The following is a 22,880-nucleotide window of genomic DNA, read 5'->3' as shown; positions in this document are numbered from 1 at the left end:
CAGCTCTATCCTTCAAGCTCTAGCTGATACTGCTGAGAATGACCACTTGAGTGACTGATAAAATGTCAAGATGCCATTATTTCCAAGAGTATTTGGGAGCAATAAGATCTATTTCAACTTATCTCATCCACCTGAATTTAAGTCTTCAGGTTTCACTTCCTTGACTGCTCCAACCAAACTGTTTCCTGATCTGGGGAGAGAGCTATCACAGAATGCAGAGAAGGTAATCCTAACGATGCCGTTCGTGTTGTGCCATGCCATTCGTGTTGCATATCACTGTGCACATTGGTGCAATATTTCGGACTTAATTAATACTCTCCAGGAACATCAGTTTATGGATGGCAATAACCATATTTTAGATCATGAGAAATACTGCAACAGAAATTCAATTCATAAGGCAGATGGCAAAGCCTAGTTTGAAGAACAACAAAACAGGAAGATTTACTGTGAGTTTCAGAACTCTTCAACTGGAATCCAGACTCTGCCAAAATTCTGTTATTTCACTGGAGGGTAACAATCTGTGAGGGTCATTAGTGTCCTCATAAAAGCTGAGATTAAAAAGTAGTCAAATGAAATGAATATAAAGTTGAAATTTTGTACAATAGGAGAATTATTTAAAAAGCAATATTTCCATTTTTGTTTAGTCATTTTGTAGTTATTTCTTTTACCAAGCTTATGTTTCTTAATGGATGAAGAAAGACCTTATATTCTGACATGCCCAGCATAAAAAAAAAAAATCCTACAGTCATATATAATTCCCCCCCACCCCACCCCCCACACTCTAAGCTTAGAAACACAGTCAATGTAGAAAGAGTTATGATGGAGAAAACGTACTGAACAGTGTTAAAACCATTAAGTTGCTTTAGCATTCTTGATTTTGAAAGTATCTCGAACACCATGTAAAAATAAAGTATGATTCACACAGTCTTTAATCTGATGATGCACAGAATTCATAAGTAGATTGATCACTTTTAGGTTTCCCAGCACTAGCTATGGAATGCTACTGAAGCTGAGAGCTGATTACCCATGAACTCAATGAGATTCTTGTCTCTAAGTGTTTAAAAAACAGTACAGTGAGGGGATGGCAGCAGTGTACCCAGCTGAGCACACACAAAGACCATGCACAAAGTCTGGGCTCAAGCTCCCAGCTTCTTCCCCACCTGCAGGGGTGGGTTGAGGTGGATATTTCATGAGCAGTCCATCAGTGCTCTAAGTGCCTCCCTTTCTCCTTTTCTATCTCCCCCTTTCCTCACATTCTTTTTGTTTATATCCAAACAAAGGAAAGAAGAAAAAAGTGGGAAACAAATAAGGAAGGAAGGAAGGAAAGAAGGGAGAGAGGAAGGAAGGAAGGAAGGGAAGAAGGAAGAGAGGGAAGGGGAAAATGGACACCGAGAACTGTGGAGACGCCCAGTGAGATCCATCAATAACCCTGGTAGCACAAAAAAAAGAGAAAAAAGAAAAGAAAAGAAAGTAAAGTTAAATAAAACATTATAATAAGAGTTTTGTGACACTGTAGGATTTTAATTATTCCAGAACAGAATGTTATATGTTCATTACAGAGAGAGAGAAATGGAATAAACAGAAGTTAGGTTCATTAGTATTTTTTCTTTTCTTTTCTTTTCTTTTCTTTTCTTTTTCTTTTCTTCCTTCCTTCCTTCCTTCCTTCCTTCCTTCCTTCCTTCCTTCCTTCCTTCCTTTCTTTCTTTCTTTCTTTCTTTCTTTTTTGCCTCCAGGGTTATTGCCGGGGCTCAGTGCCTACACCACGAATCCACTGCTTCTGGAGGCCATTTTTTCCTTTTTGTTGCCGTTATTGTTACTGTTGGCATTGATGTTATTGTTTTTGGATAGGACAGAGAGAAATCGAGAGAGAAGGGGAAGACAGAGAAGAGGAAGTAAAGATAGACACCTACAGACCTGACTCACTGCTGGTGAGGCAACCCTTGCATGTAGGGAGCTGGGGGCTCGAACTGGGATCCTTAGTCATGTTCTTGTGTTTCACACAATGTGCTCTTAACCTACTGCACTACCGCCCGACCCCAGTATGTTTTCTTTTCTAAACCTCAAAGCTCTTTGCCTGAATAAGGATCCAGGGCTAATTCCATAGTGTTGCATATACCAGACTTGAGTGGTGCTCTGATATCTCTCTGTGAATCTTTCTACCTCATTCACATTAAATTAAAAACATTAAAAAATAAAGTTCTATTTAGTTATTATATGAACTAGTAACTGGGAAGGAGAGAGTAGATTGGAGCTGGGAATTAAATTTGCCATTTTCTGAAGTTAGTTTTTTGTTCATTTGTAGCTGACAAGTGAAATTTTATTATTGACTACTTCCACTGAACCTGACCAACTGGCTAAGACAGTACAGAGAATCAGTAATTCAGATGCTATTCCTGTATATCTGTTACTAGAATAGTGGATTATACACCAAAACTCTCCTTGGTGAGACATTGGGAACACTAAAATGCTGTGAACTTGTTGTTACAGGTATATGAGAATATTCATCCCCATAGTAACCAGTGTCCCCAGATACTCACCTTCAGTCCCTGCTCCTTTTCCCATATTACTTGATTCTTCCATAAAAACACAGTCACTTATTATTTTTTTAATTTCTTTATTGAGGGATTGGTAGTTTACAGTCAGTAAAATACAGTAGTTTTGTACATGCATAACATTTTCACATAACAATACAACCCCACTAGGTTCTCCTCTGACATCATGTTTCAGGACCTGAAACCCCTCCTCACCTACCCCCAGATTCTTTTACTTTGGTGTAATACAAATACCAAAATATACTCACTTATTATGTTGTCATGCATGGATTTGGTTTAGACCTCGATTTCCTACTGAAAGAAAGATGTTGGTCAAGTTGATTCCCAAGGTCTAGTCCATCCCTATAATTCATGAGCTTCTATCAGCCTGCATTTTAAGCACCCAGAATTCCTTGTACCTTTAGCCACATTTCTCTAAGCTACACAGGCTCATAAAAACTGAATTTAAAAAAAACATGGAAAATGCTGTAGAGTGTATTTCATGTACTGGAAGTCTACTACCTGCTTTTTATTGTACTCTGCATAAAAGACAATCCTTGTTTTTGTGGTAGCAAAGGGAATGATGGAACTGTAACAGGATCCATTATTTAAAACTATTGCAGGGAGTCGGGCAGTAGAGGGGAGTCGGGCGGTAGAGCAGCGGGTTAAGCGCAGGTGGCGCCAAACTCAAGGACTGGCAAAAGGATCCAGGTTTGAGCCCCCGGCTCCCCACCTGCAGGGGAGTCGCTTCACAGGCGGTGAAGCAGGTCTGCAGGTGTCTTGTCTTTCTCTCCTCTTCTCTGTCTTCCCCTCCTCTCTCCATTTCTCTCTGTCCTATCCAACAACAATGACATCGATAATAACTACAACAATAAAACAACAAGGGCAACAAAAGGGGAATAAATAAATAAATAAATAAAATTTAAAAAAAACAAAAACTATTGCTATAACAAAAGACTTGTGAGATATCTCTGTGATCCAGTCAGTATTGTGACTCCTCTATTTAATTTACTATTTTGAGTCATCACCAATGGTTAGCTAGCTGAGCTCCCAGTTTATGCAGAGAAGGCCCTGAAATAGAGAAAATGAAATGATTCAACTCATTAATCTCCAAAGAGGTGTGTTAAGGAAAGTGAGAAAGATAATCGAACTAATTCTCACATGTTCAATAATACTCTTTTTTCTAAGAAATCAAGCTCTATTATTTCTTGAAGTTGATACAGTAATTTTCTTCTAGATTCAAGGAAGTAGAGAAAATATTTTTTATCTTTATTTTACTTTTAGTTTGCCTTTCTGAATTCCATGTCAGGTTTGCTATCAACTTCTGAAATCTTCCAGATCCTTCTTATTCCCTGGGAGAGATATTATTCTATATAGACCACACACAAAGATGAGTAAAGTGAAAGGCTTTATTTTACAAAACCTCACACTGAAGCACAAAATTACCTCTGAAACCTTCCTTGACTAATTAGAATAAAGTTGTTTATTCATTTCATGATGTAGAGTTCCAACATTTTTCAATTATTCTATATTTCTGTGTATCTTTTTCTAAAGTAAATGTTTATAGGAGGTGCTTGTAAATATATGGTACCATGTAAATTTATGAATTTATTACTATGGCAGTTAGAATATGATGCATTGCAGGGATAGTGGCAAACCTCTTTATGTAATAGAATTTTGTGCCTGAAGCATAGGAGATCCCAGGTTTAATCTCTAGCACTACCCTCAGCCAGAACTGAGCAGTGTTCTGGTAAAAAAGGAATGTAAATACAATAAAATACTATACTAATCTGCTCACCATTCTTCCACTATAGTATGTCTAATTATGTCTAATTCCACTATCTAATTATTTTCTGTGTCTTTGTTTATAAATACATTGAAAGTGAAGATAGGTTCAATACTCTTTTTATAAATTTCCTGCTCAAATAGTCATTAACTATTCTCCTGTCCTAGCTATTTTCAAGGAAAAAGGAGCCGAACATATGTCTACTGTCCATTTTACACAATTTGATACTATTTCATTGGGGAAATTAATATTAACATATTGGAAACCCACATAGAAAAACCCTATGAAAGTAAGCCCCTGTGGTCTGGGAGGTGGCGCAGTGGATGAAGCGTTGGATTCTCAAGCATGAGGTCCTGAGTTCAATCCCCGGCAGCCCATGTACCAGAGTGATGTCTGGTTCTCTCTCTCTCTCTCTCCTCCTATCTTCATGAATAAATAAATAAAATCTTAAAAAAAAAGAAAGTAAGTAAGTAAGCCCTTTTGTGGGCCTCTCCAGGACCTTGCCCTCACAATAAAGTGGCAATGGTAGGGACACCCCCAGGCTCCAGCCTGCCACTTGAGGAAGACTAGTCCTGAATTGAGTGCAGCTTGCAATGTTTTCAGCTGTGACCATGAATTGCAAGCTCAGACTAACAGGGAGTCAGATATTGCACAGGCTCTTGTGTTAAACACACACACACACACACACACACACACACACACACACACACACACACACGCTCTTGATTAGGTGGATGAGGTAAACAGTTCATTTTATTCATAGATTTTTTTTTGTTTGTTTAGAATGGGAGCTACTCTCTGCTCTACTCCAACTTCTTAGCCCTTTTCTCTACTCTGACACCATTCTCCCAGACAAATGTTTTTGTCCAACTCCGTGTTAGCCATCAAACTCAAGCAAAAAACTACAATAGTCATGGGCCCCTAAGAACATGCCTAGACTGGACTTCCTAGTTTCTTTTCACCCCCAAATCCCTATTCTCACCTGCTTTACTTCTACTTTTTGTCTCCTACTCATTAGTCATTTTGCCTCACTTTGCATCTTGCTGCCCTTCTGTCCCCAAGCTGCAGACACTACTATGATTCCATCCTAACTTCCCTGGGCAGGTGGCCTCACCAATGTGTCTTGGTTCCTCACCGTTCCAGAGCCTTACCCAATAAATAGGTTGGCAGTATGGCTCCACCTGCCTATGCTCATGTCCAGTGTAGAAGCAATTATAGAAGCCAGACCTTCCACCTTCTGCACCCCCAAAACAATATTGATCCATATTCCAAGTTGAGGAGAAATGATAGGGGTAAGATGAACAGAAGACTTTGAACTCCAACTCCATCAGGAACCAGAGAGCGAGGAGGAAAAAGGGAGGGATATTTGAATGTATTAGATGTATGTGTGACTTAAAAAGGAAGAAAAAATGGAACCAAAAAAAAGTTCAAATATATAAATACATACACACACACAAATAAAGACGGTTGTAGAAATAATAGTGGACCAATATCTGCAACCTTTAGAGAACTGCTGTAGTTTACAATGGAGAGATTGGGGATCCAGAACTCCAGTGATGGGAGTGGTGCAGGGTTGTACCCATGTTATCTTGTAATTTTGTAAATCAGTATTGAAAAGAAAAGAAAAATAAGGTCTGGCGGTAGCACAGTGGGTTAAGCACACACAGTGCTAAGTGCAAGGACCAGCGTAGGGATCCTGGTTTCCCAGTTCGAGCCCCTGGCTCCCCACCTGCAGGGGTGGAGGGTCGCTTCACAAGCGGTAAAGCAGGTCTGCAGGTGTCTTTCTCCCCCCTCTGACTTCCCTTCCTCTCTCTATTTCTCTCTGTCCTTTCCAATGACAATTACATCAGTGGCAACAATGATAATAACCACAACAACTATAGACCAGGGGCAACAAGAGGGAAAAAGATAGCCTCCAGGAGCGGTGGATTTGTGGTGCAGGCACTGAGCCCCAGCAATAACCCTGGAGGCAAAAAAAAAAAAGCATATGAAAGTATTCATAAAGTTCAAATGCATCCTACAATTCAGAAGACATGATCAATGACAGCCAGCTATGATCCTGAATGATCTTGGGAAATCTTTATGGGACCAGTACAGAGCTGATCCCTAACAGCAGCATAGGGTTTATATTTATACATGTGGGAGATATAAAAATACTTTGATTTATTGTTGCTGTCAAACTTAACACTCTTTAAAATAGTGTAATGCCTTTACAAGTTCCTATACAGTCATAAAATGTTTTTTGAAAAATATTAGAGTAGCAATATAATTTACATGATTATTTTACTATTCCCAGAATATGAGATATCACAACTAAAGTTGACTAATATTGTCAGTCGCTCGCTCACTGTTTATAAGTGTGTGTGTTATGTGCTATTAAGCATATAAAGTAGTATTTGATTAGTTTACTAAAGGGTGAATAATCTAGAAAGTTAGAAATATTTTATTATAGGGTAGAAAGTAAAGAATCTCCTATTCTGAATTTTATTTCAAATTTTGCTTTGGGAGCTTACGGAAAAGCTCTTATCAACCTGAGTTTTTTTTCCTTCCCCTCTTGCACCCACAGGAGTTGGGTTAGATTGATTCTCTATCATCAAGATGGGCATTGCCCTTCTTGTTATCTCTGGGATGAACTATTGCTATGGATTTAATCACACGTTCTTTTCTCAGACTTGTTCTCTTTACCCCAACCCATCATACATATGCTGGGTAAGTAGTCTAGTGATTCTTCTTTTCAGTTTTGAGTTTCTTTATAGGGTCCTTTGGGCATACAATTTCAGTCCTTTAATATAATTTCTTCTCCTTTCTTCTTCCAGGCACCCTAGAATTCCTGATTGACATTTGGGTAATGCAAAAATAGCTGTAGTTTCCCAGGTGCATTGTGCCACATCTCATCTCTGGGAAATTAGCTTGCACACATACCCTCTTTTATAGGAAATATTCTTTCTCTTGGTGCTGGATTTGGCCTGAAGCATTGTCCAACTCCTTCCTCTCCTGCCATTACTTTTCCATGTTCATGTGGGGCTCCAGGGGTAATGTTGTCACCAAATCTTGCCTGTGTCTGTCACCTATATACATCAGTCGTTACTATACGGTCAAATACTGAGTTGCGCTACCTTTTGGTTGGAATGTACGAAGTATTCAGATATTTCACAATTAATCCATTAATGAAGATACCTTGTTCTATTAATATGTTCCAAGATAGTGAGACTTTATACCATAAATATATGGACAGTATATTATGTTGAACATAGGAAAGGGAAGCTAGTGTTGACTAGAGGGACTACATTGGTTGAGCTTTGATAAGTGGGTTTGATTTTGAAAGGAAGAAACAGGTACTGATATAATTTAAAACAGGTGAGATGGGAATGAAGATAGAGTTATATCAGAAGATATGGCTTCTTTCAAATTGACACCGAACTTAGTGGTTTAATAAACTTTCTAATCCTATCATCCACCATGGTTCAGTGGGTTGGTAAGACTCTAACTCTGCTGGAGAATTTTCACTAGAAATTTCTAAAACAGACAACAGCTGTACTACTGTAGTATTGTACCCAGAGCATAGCTGGGAGTATATATTTTGAAGATGTTGATTTTCTTCATGTGTTCAAAGCCTTAGTACTCCTTATCTATCAGAATAACATGGACCTGTTACATGGGATCTATAAGGAAGGAGTTAAGAACTGCTGGCCCAGGTAAGGATTATGTCAGGCAAGATACTAGCACCACTTTGCTCTCTCTCTTTTTTCAAAAAAAAAATAAAATTATGTATATTTATTTATTATTGGATACAGCCAGAGAGAAATTGAGAGAGGAGAGGGAGATAGAGGGAAAACGATAGATACTTGCAGCCCTCTTTCACCACTTGTAAAGCTTTCCCTCTGAAGGTGGGGACCAGGGGCTTGAACCCAGTTTCTTGTGCACTGTAATGTGTGCATTTAACCAGGTGCACCACTGCCTCCCCCCCCCCCATTTTGTTCTGTTGTGATGACCAGAGGTCACCACTCATATTCAGCCAGGTGAAGGATAAGATACTTTATCTTCCTGAGGATGGGCAAGGAAAAGAGCTACTCTACATAGACAAAATTGTGGCAATGTTGACAACCCTAGGGCTGAGGAATTCACTTGAAATGCATCCTCACCAGAGACCCATGCAGCAATACTTTTTAGAACCAAGAAAATGCAAATATATTAGGGTTATTTTTCTGGAGAAGTAATAGATATATCAATCCCTACCTACAATCTACATTTTATAATAAGGGATGTACATTGTCTTAACTACTTGTGTACAGGATGTGGGTAGAATCTCGAGTCAATCAGTTAGCCAAATGCTATGAGTGCCTACCTGGGCATAATAATTATTTAAGTGGCAAATACATATGTGTATGAGATATTATTCAAATTCCTAAGACAAGTTTGGCATCTGTTTGTGAAATGAACTATACAATAGAAGCAAATTGTAGACAAGTAGTATTGAGAGGAATTCTTAAGAAACTTAAAAAGAGAAGAGAGAAACCTGAAAGCAGTTTGAGTTCTCAGTCACAGGAGAGAAAAGGTTTTTTTTTTTTTCTGTGCCCTTCTTATCTTTCTTTTGGTTCACCAATATGGAGGGGCTATCTAACTCTGAATGTTGTGAAATGAGCAATCAGTGGTATTCTTACAATTTGAACCACTCTCAACTGGGTATTATTTATTTGCAGGTAAAACTAGCCATGAAAATCAGTTGTGGATTCAGTCTTATTGGAAGTTCCAATGTATTCTGGATACTGTATAATTAGCAAAACGTTCCCTTGGGGTGTTAACATTTTTCAGATACTTCCTGTTTGGACACAATTACAACATATATTTATTAATTCATAAAATACAGTTATATTGAATTATCTTTCATGAGACAGATCCCAAGCTAGTAGCTAGAAATTTAAAAATTAACGATAAATCTTTTCCTCACAAATCTCACTATTAGATGGGAGATGACCCAAAAACAACTAATTTTAGTGAATTCTCCTAGGTTGTGATAGAAATATGTTACGTGTTCTAAAGTAAAAAAAAGAAAATGAGGGGCTGGGTGATGGTGCACCTGGTTGAGTGCACGTTACAATGCGCAAGGACCCAGGTTCGAGCCCCTAATCCCCACCTGCAGGGGGAAAGCTTTGCGAGTGGTGAAGCAGGGTTGCAGGTGTCTTTTTGTCTCTTTACCTCTTTGTCTCCCCCGTCCTCTCAATTTCTGACTGTCTCTAGCCAATAAATAAATAAAGATAATAAAAAAGAAAGAAAATGAAAAATAGTATAGATGTGAGAAGGTGAGAACAGTTTGTTTAGAGAAAGTTTCTTTGCGTATTTTAGGAAATGCTTTTAGTACTAGAGATGGCAGACTCCCTGACAGGATGAAGTCATCGTTAGACAACCATTTTTCTTTTGTCTAGAAATATGGAAATAAATGTTTTCATTATTAAGCCTGCCTATGGATATAGGTGTTATGTAGGCCTGGTGCAAATGAATATGCCAGATACAGTATTCCTAGTGGCCAAAAAAAAAAAGCAAACAAAAAATTGAGTTATTAATAGCTAGCTTAGGAAACTGTAGGAGAAAGAGATAAATAGACTAAAGTGACAATAGAAAAGACCAACAGATGTGGAGGCATTTACCTAAGTCCTTTACTTGTATTAATAAATTATACTCTGACAGTAGTCTTTTGGGGATAAATATTATTATTAATTTTTTGGGGGGCTGGGTAAATAGTTTTAACGTGTAACTGTAGGCCAACTGGGAGGACATGAGTTTCCCCACCAAAGTCCCTAGCACTTCTCCGGTGATGCCCTGGGACCCGAGTGCCTGGGCCAGTCTCATGCCTGCCCTAGCCCTGAGGCCCCCAAGTCCCGGGGAAGGATTCAGAAAGGAAGGTGAATGACTTGGTGTTCAGCCCCAAAGAATTCAGGGAGGCAAACACAGGAACTAGTTGAATTTGGCCTTGGAAAAATCCATCTCTGGATGCTGATCCATGAACTTCTCCAGAATCTCCTGTTTCTTCTGCTCATCTGAGGTAGGCAGCCCCATGGACTTCTGTCTCTGGTCATACATCATCTTTTCCACCATGCTGCGTGTCTCGCTGTCCAGATCCGACAGCTTAGAATTTTCAAGGTTTATCTTCTTAGTATTGATCTCAGGTTCACTGGACACCAAGCGGCTCCACCACTCCATCTTGTTGATCTTCTCTAAATGCACAGTCACCACCTTGCCGTCTTCAATGAGCCACGAGCTCTCCTCCACCTTCACTTCGTTGTACAGCTCCCCATCAATGATGGCCGGCTGGCCCTTGAGTCCCACCCGGAGGTGCCGCCGCTGGATGTCCACCACCACATCCTTCCCCTTCAGGTGAAAATTCACACGAAAGGGCACTGCCAGATCCAGCTCTGACAGGGTCTGCGTCCAGCGGTAATTGGGCAGGTCTGCTCCATTACCAAGATTGGGCGTTAGTTTCCCTTTGTCCTTCTCATCTTCTTCTTCCTCTTCCTCAGCATCCTGCTTTCCTGGTGAGTCAGGGCTGCCATTCTTGACCTGGAGCTCATGATTCTCAGCATCCTTTTTCTGGTCAATCTCCAGCTGCAACCTCTCTGCCTCCTCATCAGTCAGCTCTTTGATTTGGGGTCCAGAGGTCTCTGACTTGGCCTCCTTCACCATCCTGGCTGCCCGCTCTGCCTTCTCCCGCCGCTCAGTCTCCTGCCGAGCTCTCTTCTCTCTCCGAGCCTTCTGTGCTAGCTGGTTGTGATGGCTAAAGGTCTGTGTGATCAGCTTCTCTGCCATCCCCTCTTCTCCTCCAATGAAGAAGTCTGTTTTACGTCGAAGAAAACTGAAGAAGGTGTTTACAAGCTCCTGCACGCCGCCCTCGTGCTGCTGCGCCATGGCCAGCAACATGCCGTCGAACCTCTCTTCTTCCTGCTCTCCGATTGCGCCGCCGAGCTCAAGCACTCGCCTCCCGCACTTTCACTGCTCCTATCTATTATTAACTTTTTAAGAAAGAATTAACAAAACCATAGGGAAGGAGGGGTACAATTCCACACACTTCCCACCACCCCATCTCCATAACCCACCCCCTCCTCTGATAGCTTTCCCATTCTCTATCCCTCTGAAAGCATGGACTCAGGGTCATTGTGGGTTGCAGAAGGTAGAAGGTCTGGCTTCTGTAATTGCTTCCCCGCTGAACATGGGCATTGACTGGTCAGTCCATACTCCCAGTCTGCCTCTCTCTTTCCCTAGTAGGATGGGTCTCTGGGGAAGCGGAGCTCCAGGACACAATGGTGGGGTCTTCAATCCAGGGAAGCCTGGCCAGCATCCTGATGACATCTGGAACCTGGTGACCGAGTAATGAAGCTGAAGGGTTGTCATTCCACACGTGAAGTCTCTGGACACAGTCTGAAGTGAAGCATGTTGAGGTGGCAATCGTTGTGTTGGTTAGGTTGTGATCGGCAGATGCAATATTATTTGATATGGATTGGGAGAGCCATATGGGAAAGTGGGCCCTATACAATGGCTCTAGGACTTGGGGGAAGTAGAGGCTGTATAGTGGAGATGTGAGAGGTTCCTGCTGTCTTAGGGTTCAAAAAGACAATTGATAGTTAATGTTATCATCACATTATTTGGTAATTGGGTTAACTTTGAAAAGTCCTTTTGTTAGGGTTTGCTGTACAGTACCCAGTATCTTGTATATAGCTGTGCTATTGGTTGCTTCTGATCTACTTGGTCTAGGCTTTTGAGAGAGTCCGCATATCAATTACACAGCCTATATATTAAAAAGATTCAGTTTGTGTTTTGAAAAACTTCGAGACATACAATTAATTTTCCCCCTCTCGTATTAATTAACTAGTAATTTATATGACTACATTTTACTAGGAGTGTACATAAACACCATTCCCGCCACCAAAAGACTGTGACACATCCCTCCCACCCACTCCCACCCCCCACTGGCCCAGGAAGCTGCATGTCTACCCCTCACCACAGGGTTTTTACTTTGGTGCCCTACTTACAATTTGGTGAGGTCCTGCTTTTAGTTTCCCTTTCAGAACTTCTTACTCAACTTCTGTTGATGAGTGGGATCATCCCATACTCATCTTTATCTTTCTGACTTAGCTCACTTAACATAATTCCTTCTAGCTCTCTCCAAGATGGGTCAGAGAAGGTGGGTTCATTGTTCTTGATAGCTGCATAGTATTCCATTGTGCATATATACCACAGCTTTCTCAGCCACTCATCTGTTATTGGGCACCTGGGTTGCTTCCAGGTTTTAGCTATTATGAATTGTGCTGCTATGAACTTAGGAGTATACACCTCTTTTTGGTTGGGTGTTATGGAGTCCTTGGGGTATAACCCCAGGAGAGGAATTACTGGATCATATGGAAGGTCCATGTCTAGCCTTGTGAGAGTTTTCCAGACTGCTCTCCACAGAGGCTGTACCAATTTATATTCCCACCAGCAATGTAAAAGGGTTCCTCTGTCCCCACAGCCTCTCCAGCATTTGTTGCTGCTGTCCTTTTTGATATATGCCATTCTTACAGGAGTGAGGTGGTATCTTAGTGTTGTCTTAATTTGCATTTCTCTGACAATCAATGACCTAGAGCAGTTTTTCATATGTTTGTTAGCCTTTTGGATCTCCTCTGAGGTGAATGTTTTGTTCATTTCCTCTGCCCATTTTTGGATGGGGTCATTTGCTTTTTTGGTGCTAAGTTTGCTGAGCTCTTTATCTATTTTGGTGATTAGTTTCTTGTCTGATATCTGGCATGTGAAGATCTTCTCCCATTCTGTGAGGGGTCTCTCTGTTTGTTTAATAGTTTCTTTGGATGTGCAGAAGCTTTTCAATTTGATGTAGTCCCATTGGTTTGTTTCTGCTTTAGTCTTCCTTGCAATTGGGTTTGATTCATCAAAGATGTCCTTGAGGTGTAGGTGGGAAAGTGTTTTACCAATGTTTTCCTCTAAGTATTTGATTGTTTCTGGTCTGACATCTAGGTCTTTGATCCATTTGGAGTTGATTTTTGTTTCTGGTGAGATAAAGTGGTTCAATTTCATTCTTCTGCATGTTTCAACCCAGTTTTCCCAGCACCATTTATTGAAGAGAGCCTCCTTTTTCCATTTCATCCTTTGATCCCCCTTATCAAAGATTAGATGTCCATAGGTGTTGGGATTTACTTCTGAGCTTTCAATTCTGTTCCACTTGTCTGTGTGCCTATTTTTGTTCCAGTACCATGCTCTTTTGATGATGAGGGCTTTATAATATTGTTTAAGGTCTGGGAGTGTGATGCCTGTATTTCTGTTTCTTTTCCTTAAGATGGTTTTGGCAATTCTAGGTGTTTTCAGGTTCCACATAAATGATTGTAGTGTTTGTTCTATTCTCTTAAAGAAGCTTGGTGGAACTTTGATGGGTATTGCATTAAATTTGTATATGGCTCTGGGGAGAATATTCATTTTGATGATATTTATTCTTCCAATCCATGAGCATGGGATATCTTTCCATTTCTTGGTATCAGTTTCTATTTCCTTGAGTAGCGACTCATAGTTTTCAGCATACAAGTCTTTCACTTCTTTGGTCAACTTTATTCCTAGGTATTTGATTGATTTTGCTGAAACAGTAAATGGAGTGATTTCTGGATGTCTTCTTCTTCAGATATAGTGTTTGCATAAAGAAATGTCACTGATTTTTGTACATTGATTTTGTAGCCTGATACCTTGCTATATTGCCTAATAACTTCCAGTAATTTTCTACTGGATTCTTTAGGTTTTTCTATGTATACTATCATATCATCTGCAAATAGTGAGAGCTTGAGTTCTTCCCTTCCAATCTGTATTCCTTTGATTTCTTTCTCTTGCCTGATTGCTATGGCTAGAACTTCCAATACTATGTTGAAGAGTAACGGTGACAGTGGACAGCCCTGTCTAGTCCCCGATCTGAGGGGGAATGCTTTCAGCTTCTGTCCATTGAGTATGATGTTGGCTGTAGGTTTGCTATATATAGACTCCACTATCTTGAGGAATTTCCCATCTATTCCCATTTTTTGTAGAGTTTTGAGCATGAATGGGTGTTGGATTTTGTCAAAGGCTTTCTCTGCATCTGTTGAGATAATCATGTGGTTTTTGGCTTTGCTTTTATTGATGTGGCGAATGACATTGATGACTTACGGATGTTGAACCAGCCTTGCATTCCTGGGATGAATCCCACTTGGTCGTGATGAACAATCTTTTTATATGTTGCTGTATCCGGTTGGCCAAGATCTTGTTTAATATTTTGGCATCTATGTTCATCAGAGATATTGGTCTGTAGTTTTCCTTTTTTGTTCTGTCCGTATCAGCTTTTGGTATCAGGGTGATGTTAGCTTCATAAAAGGTGGAAGGGAGTATTCCTGTTTCTTCAATCTTATGGAAAAGCTTAAGAAGTATGGATACTAACTGTTTCCTGAAAGTTTTGTAGAATTCATTTGTCAAGCCATCTGGTCCAGGACTTTTGTTTTTGGGGAGATTCTTAATAACGGTTTCAATTTCTTTGTCTGTGATTGGTGCATTTAGATTTTGTAGTTCTTCTTGGTTCAGTTTTGGAAGTGCATATGCTTCTAGGAATTGTTCCATTTCTTCCAGATTCTCTAGCTTGGTGGTTTATAGTTCTTTATAGAAGTTTCGCAGGATTCTCTGGATTTCTGTGGTGTCAGTTGTGATATCTCCTCCATCGTTTACAATTCTATTAATTTGAGTCTTCTCTTTTTTGTTTGGTGAGTCTGGCTAGGGGTTTGTCAATTTTGTTTAATCTTTCAAAGAACCAACATTTGGCTTCATTGATCTTTTGTATGGTTCTTTTATTTTCGATGTTTATTTCTGCTCTAACTTTAGTGATTTCTGTCCTTCTGGTTGTTTTAGGGGGATAAACATTATTATTATTAACATATATTGATGTGTAGACTGTGACTGAGGGATGCTAATTATCTTTCCCATGTCACATAACTTTATTGCATAAGCATATTGACTTCAGGTTCTCTACTTGTAATACTTTTATTCTGCTGTAATACTTGTATTCTGATGGAAGAATACTACTTAAGTGAAATTTCTTAGACACAAAATGAACTCCAACAGCAAAAAAGTAGTGGTCACAGTTGTGTCATACTTGAGAATTTAGACTTTATATTACAGTGATAATGTCTTGAATTATAAAAGCTTAATTTTTTTCTTTTTTAGTTTTCACTAGTGATTTAATAGTGGTCAAAAAGATCATAAAGTGGGAGTCAGGCAGTAGCACAGCAGGTTAAGTACACATGACGCAAAGTGCAAGGACTGGCATAAGGATCCTGATTTAAGCCCCCGGCTTCCCACCTGTAGGGGAGTCGCTTCACAGGTGGTGAAGCAGGTCTGCAGGTATCTTTCTTTTCTCCTCTCTGTCTTCCCCTCCTCTCTCCATTTCTCTCTGTCCTATCTAACAATGATGACATCAATAACAACAATATCTACAACAACAATGAAAAACAAGGGCAACAAATAGGAAAATTAATATAAAAAATATTTAAAAAGTCATAAGGTAACATAGGTATAGTTCCACATTATACCCACCACCAAATTTATGTGCCCTCACCCTCAATCAATAACCACCATAGTTTTCACAAGTCTTAGAAGCAGGTTGGCTACTTCTTTTTTATATTCTTTTTTAAGTTTGTCTGTTTCAAGTCTTTATGTTCCAATATGAATGAAACTATCAATAGTTGTCTTTCACCTCCTTATTTATTTCACTGAATGAATCATCTCCAGCTCCATACATTTTGTCCTGTAGGACACAATATCATATTTTTAAATTTCAGAGTAATTTCCTTTTTCTCACCCCCCCTTTTTTTTAACCAGAGCACTCCTCAGTGCTGGCTTATGGTGCTGGGGATTGAACTTGTGACATCAGAACCATTATGCTATCTCCTTAGCCCTAGAACAGATTTCCATGAAGCATATATTTGAAAATTTCTTTATCTAGTTATCTGTCAGTGGACATTTTAAGTTGCTTCTCTATTTAATATTGTGTTTACTGCATCTATGACCATAGGAGTGCATATGTCACTTGGAAATAATGGTTTTAAGTGCTTTGGATAGATGCCTAAAAAAGGTTTTTATGGATCATCATGTGCTTATATTTTTGCTTGTTTGAGGGCTTTCCATACTGTTTTCCATAGGGGTTGCACCAGTTTGCACCCCTCCCAACAGTGTAATCCAAAAGATTCTTTCTTAGTTTATAATCAATCTGAATACAAAGGGAAACTTACATTATATAAATATGACATGTTTAGACTATAGAAATAACTTGCTCATGAGAAGAAAGTAATGTATTGCATTTTGGGTTGGATTCTACCATATTTTCTAATGTACAGAGTAAACTGAAAAAATAGTTTTAGTAAAAGATGGTATACTGAGTTAATTTATAATTTGCGGGGTAGAGAAAGATGAATGGATTTATGTAATAGAGGAAGGTAAAACAGCAGACTTTGGTGTTTGGTTAAATTGGAAGTAGGCAAAAGGAAAAAGTTAAGAAGGAATTATTTATGACTGTCAAGTTTCTGTTTTAGAACAATGAATAAAATGGCATTAAAATTCACAGAGATATAATCAAAAAGGTTCATATTCAGTGGAAGTGAAGTGATGAGTTCTTATTTATTTATTTATTGACATCTTGAATTTGAGAAGCCTCTATAATGTTCAGATGGAGATGTTTACTGTAATGGTATGTTAATACTGAGACTAAAAAGAAAGATTTGTGTGAAGACAAAGAACTGTCATGTGACAGGAACATCTGAAGTTATGAGGATGTGTGAGTTTACCCAAAAAGACAGAGTAAAATGAAAAGGGAAGAGGAACTAGAAGCCAAAATATTTAAGGTGGGGTAAGAAGATAAGTTCCTGAAGAAATTGATCCAAGTAGATGAAAATCCAAATGACTGAGTTTTCTGAGAAGTTAAGGAAAAAAAAAGAGCTCACATATTTCATTGAAGTAGTGAGAGTACTGCCTGTGGCTAGGAAGAGGCCACATTATAGCTAAAAAGAAAGAAAGAAAGAAAGAAAAATTGGAGGCAGGGCTACGAGCAGCAGCAGCTGTGTTCCTCTCCTCTCCTCTCCTCTCCTCTCCTCTCCTCTCCTCTCCTCTCCTCTCCTCTCCTCTCCTCCCCTCCCCTCCCCTCCCCTCCCCTCCCCTCCCCTCCCCTCCCCTATCTTCCTCTCCCCTACTCTCCTCTCCTGAGTCAGCTAACTAGGATGACTTCAGGAAACCACCAAACCACCGTTGAGTGCAAACATGTGTGGCTCCTGGACAGGGAGGAGCCTAAGGAGAGATTGAGTGGCTGGTAACAGTTCGGCAGTTTACCAGTTGAGGCACCACCTCCAGTCTGTTTTAGTAACAAAAAGAATGCTGAAGGGAGGAGAGGACTCCCTTAAGACTCACCAAATGCAATTGTCTTTCTCCATTGCTACTACTCTGATAGGCTGGAGCAGCAGGGGGAAGACCCTGTGCTGACATTTGGGAACAGAGAACTGACCAGGAAACTCAGGAGAAGAGCTACACCTCTGTGACCTAGCAGTGGGGCTATATAGTGGGAGCCTTTCCACATTGTTCTTCTGATGAGAACATGGTGAATAATTGCCTTAGGACCTACAGACTATAAATGGGACTTGTTTAGGAACTCACAGGGCCCAGCAGTGCTGTCCAGATTGGCAGAAAAGCTAATTGAGTGCAGAGCTTTGGATCCTTGGGGTATGAGAGTCCCTTTGCATAACTACTGTGCTATCTCTCCCCCACTCTGCTTTATCTCTTGGTCAGGAGTGAGGGATTAAGCTAAGAAGCCTACTTATAGTTTTAAAGCCCTGAGGCTCCCATAGCCTACAGGGAAGAAAAAGAACAAAAGAGGCTTTTAACAGCCTCTGTGCTCCAACTCACGGATTGAAATAATATTGAAACAACTGTTAATTTCCACAACTGAGAACTCTTTAAGTACCTTACTTATACAGAAGTCAATCCATGCAAGTGTGATCAGCAATTTGAAAAGAACTGAGAGAGGGACCTCATAACATACTATATAGACTGGTTAAACCAACAAGAAGAAATATTGGAGAAATTAACCAGGACAAAAATTCAGCTAAAATCCCCCAAAGGCTGAAGCACAAAATAGTGAAGTCAACATCCAAACAATTGTTAAGGAAATAATCACAGTAGTGAGTAAAGAGTTTGACAGAATTGTCATCAGAAATGCAAAAACAACAAATGAGACCCTGGAAGAAAACACTAATTATCTCAATGTTATTAGAGAGCTGAAAGCTGAAATAGCTGAGTTAAGAACACAACTAGTTGAACAAGTGAAAACAGTATCAGAATAGGGTAACAAAATAGATGAACTCCAGAGAACAGTAGAGGGGAGAGAGAATAGAATCTTTGAGGCTGAAGAGAGAATTAGCAAGATCGAGGACAAATTAGAGACAACTAAAAAAGAAATAAGAGATCTCAAAAAAAGATTAAGAGATACTGAAAACAATAATAGAGACCTATGGGATGACTTTAAAAGAAATAATATATGCAATATTGGCTTACTAGAGGAAGAAAGAGAGGGAGGGGAAGAAAGCATTCTTTAGGACATAATAGCTGAGAACTTCTCTAGTCTATTCAGCATAAAGACATAATGGTTCAAGAAGCCCAGAGGGTACCAACAGAATTAACTCAGACATGAATACACCAAGACATATCATATTTACAATGAACAGGAATAAGGATAAAGAAAGGATCCTGAAGGCTGCAAGAGAAAAACAGAGTCACCTGTAGAGGAAACCCATAAGATAAGCTTCAGACTTCTCCAGACAAACACTACAAGCCAGAAAAGAATGGCAAGATATCTACTGAGTACTCAATGAGGATGGCTTTCAACCAAGACTACTGTATCCTGCTAGACTGTCATTTAGACTAGATGGAAGCATAAAAATCTTCTCAGACAAGCAACAGTTGAAAGAATCAACTATCACCAAACCTGCCCTGAAAAAAGTTCTGAAAGGTCTCCTCTAAACAGTCAGACCACCATAAATAGGCCATATATCAGAACACTCTAAAAATCTACAAGAATGGCATTAAAATATCTTCAATCTATGATATCAATAAATGTCAGTGGCCTGAATTCACGTATTTAAAGGCACAGAGTAGAAAGATGGATCAGAAAACACAGCCCAATAATATGCTGTCTACAGGAAATACACCTAACTCAACAAGACAAGCACAGACTCAAAGGAAAAGGATGTAAAACTATCATACAAACCAGGGCCCCACAAAAAAGGGCAGGAACAGCTATTCTCATATCTGACACAATAGACTTTAAAATAAATAAAATTTAAAAAGATATGGATGGACATTACATGATGCTCATAGGATCAGTCAATCAAAAGGACTTAACAATTATTAATATTCATGCATCCAATGAGAAGCCATCTAAATCCATAAAACATCTACTGAAAGAGCTACAGCAATATATTAACAGCAACACAGTCATAGTAGGGAAATTTCAACGCCTCACTCTTTCAACTTGACAGGTCATCCAGGCAGAAAATTAATGAAGACATGATGGAGCTAAATGAGGAGATAGATAAACTACAACTGTTGGACATTTTCAGAGTCATTCATCCCAAGAAACTGGAATACACATTTTACTAAAATCCACATGGGTCATTCTCAAGGATAGACCATATGTTATGCCACAAAGACAGTATCAGCAAAGTCAAGAGCACTGAAATCATCCCAAGCATCTTCTCAGATCACAGTGGAGTTAAACTAACACTTAACGGTCAACAAAAGATTAGTAATAGTCCCAAAATGTGGAAGCTCAACAGTACACTCCACAAAAACTGCTGTGTCAAAGAGGAAGTAAAGGAAGAAATCAAAATGTTTCAAGAGTTCAATGGAAATGAAGACACAAGCTATCATAATATTTGTGACACAGCACTTAGATACCCTCCTCACTTCCTTCCTATTACAGTTCTCTTACTCACTCCAGAGCTAACAACAAAATAGACCTCTTTGTGGGCCCCCAATGGAGCTTTCCCTCAACTTGGATCAATAATGGTAGAGAATGTTCCATCCTCTGAAGGGAGGATGGACAATATACTCTGTGCTACACCTGAGGAAGATGGGTCGATACTGGGGCAGCATAGAATGTTCCTACTCATGACCACAGAATGTGAGCTCAGATCTAGAGGGATATAGAGGTCACACAGGCTCCTAAGCTAATTATGGGCCCCAGATCATATCAAATTGATATTTATAATATTTATACCCCTTTCCCATATTAGGGAGCTACTATTCTCTGATCCATCTTTCTGGTCCTTTTCACAGCCATGACATCATCTCCCCAGACAATAACTAGCTTTCCAGAACATTTTATAAAAAAATAGTGCAAACAAGTAATAAAAATCATTGGGCTAGTGTAATAACTCATTTGGATAATGTATAGTCATGTGTGCAGTTCGAGTTTAAGCTCAGCCCCTATAACACTGAAGTAAGCTTCTGTGCTGTGGTCTCTTTCTCTCACTTATGAAAGAAAGAAGGAAAGAAGTAACTAAAGGGAAGAAGGAATGGGTAGGATTGTTATAAGCAACTATAATTTATTGTGATCGATATTAAAACAGTAATCAAGGAAGGGAATGTATGACATTATCGTGTTTAATCAGTCTGATCTAAAAAAGTTTTACACTATTTTTGTGTAGTGCTGAAGATTGCTCTAGTCTGAGTTCCACCAAACACCAAATTCTACTTTAAACATAAAAAATCACGCCTTTAAAAACAACAACAATAATAACAAAAAAAGATACTGAAGATTACTAAAACAAGTTGATTAAACACGATTAGCTTCTGTAATTGCTTCCCCGCTGAACATGGGTGTTGACTGGTCAGTCCATACTCCCAGTCTGCCTCTCTCTTTCCCTAGTAGGGTGGGTCTCTGGGGAAGCAGAGCTCCAGGACACATTGGTGGGGTCTTCAATCCAGGGAAGCCTGGCCGGTATCCTGATGACATCTGGAACCTGGTGACTAAAAAGAGAGTTAACATACAAAGCCAAACAAATTGTTGAGCAATCATGGACCCAAAGCTTGGAATAGTGGAGAGGAAGTGTTAGGGGGGTACTCACTGCAAACTCTAGTGTATTTCTGCTTTCAGGTATATATTTTGCAGTAGTTTATGGATACGTGTGAACATATGCTCTCTCTCACAGAACCTGGTGTATATCTAGGTTTTGGGACTTGGTTAGAAAGTGAACCACCTGAGATGGAATTAGAGTATACTATGAAAGGAAAGGTCTCACCTGAGTAATGAAGCTGAAGGGTTGTCATTCCACACGTGAAGTCTCTGGACACAGTCTGAGGTGAAGCATGTTGAGGTGGCAATCGTTGTGTTGATTAGGTTGTGATCGGCAGATGCAGTATTATTTGATATGGATCAGGAGAGACATACGGGAAAGTGGGCTCTTTCCAAGGGTTCCAGGACTGGGGGAAGTAGAGCCTCTATAGTGGAGATGTGAGGTTCCTGCTGTCTTAGGGTTCAAAAAGATAATCGATAGTTAATGTTATCATCACATTATTTGGTAATTGGGTTAACTTTGAAAAGTCCTTTTGTTAGGGTTTGCTGTATAGTACCCAGTATCTTGTATATAGCTGTGCTATTGGTTGTTTCTGATCTACTTGGTCTAGGCTTTTGAGAGAGTCTGTATATCAATTACACAGCCTATATATTAAAAAGATTCAGTCTGTGTTTTAAAAAACTTCGAGACATACAATTAATTTTCCCCCTCTCATATTAATTAACTAGTGATTTATATGACTACATTTTACTAGGAGTGTACATAAACACCATTCCCACCACCAAAAGACTGTGTCCCATCCCTCCCACCCACTCCCACCCCCCACTATCCCAGGAAGCTGCATGTCTACCCCTCACCACAGGGTTTTTACTTTGGTGCCCTACTTACAATTTGGTGAGGTTTTTTTTTTTTTTTTTTTTTTTTTTTTTCAGTCTCTAGGTTTATTACTGGGCCTCAGTGCTGGCACTACAAATCCCCTGCTCATGGTGGCCATTTTTTCTTTCTTTCTTCCTTTCTTTCCCTTTCTTTTTTTAAAAAAAAATTTGGATAGGACAGACAGAAATTGAGAGGGGAGGAGAGAGAGAGAGAGAGAGAGGGAGGGAGGGAGAGAGAGAGAGAGAGAGGAGACCTGCAGACCTGCTTCACTGCTTCACTGCTCATGAAGTGACTCCCCTGCAGGTGGGGAGCTGGGGGCTCAAACTAGGATCCTTGCTCTTCACACTATGTGCGCTTAACTCAGCATACCACCGCCTGGCCCCCAAACATGGAAGTGTTAGTTCTGGAAAGAACATTAGAGGTCCTTTTTGTTTTCACCTAATATCTATTGAGATAGCAGGGATAGAGCTAAAATTCAGATTCTCACAGCTAAGTTGAATGTACTGTCTGACACAAAGTGAGTAATGTCAGCGACAAACATTTCTCCTTTTTCACTAGGATTTTTATGTGTAATTTCAATTTCTT

At 39.6% G+C, this 22,880-nt stretch overlaps 1 protein-coding gene across 1 annotated transcript; it reads right to left on the bottom strand.

The window, feature by feature from the left end:
• Window positions 1-10,035: 10,035 nt before the first annotated feature.
• On the bottom strand, window positions 10,036-11,305 carry LOC103124325 (nuclear migration protein nudC-like). Its single transcript, XM_060173798.1, has one exon. It carries the CDS (start codon window positions 11,227-11,229, stop codon window positions 10,270-10,272), a length of 960 nt encoding a protein of 319 aa, XP_060029781.1. The 5' UTR covers window positions 11,230-11,305; the 3' UTR covers window positions 10,036-10,269.
• Between the last annotated feature and the right edge of the window lie 11,575 nt (window positions 11,306-22,880).

Source organism: Erinaceus europaeus, chromosome 15 (assembly GCF_950295315.1).
Source record: "Erinaceus europaeus chromosome 15, mEriEur2.1, whole genome shotgun sequence".
In the NCBI taxonomy this organism is placed as follows: domain Eukaryota; kingdom Metazoa; phylum Chordata; class Mammalia; order Eulipotyphla; family Erinaceidae; genus Erinaceus; species Erinaceus europaeus.
This window is presented reverse-complemented; position numbering and strand designations above follow the sequence as displayed.

What these genes read in the sequence shown, in the direction of transcription:
- LOC103124325 (XM_060173798.1), bottom strand. Translation starts at nt 11,229, where the DNA reads ATGTTGCTGGCCATGGCGCAGCAGCACGAGGGCGGCGTGCAGGAGCTT.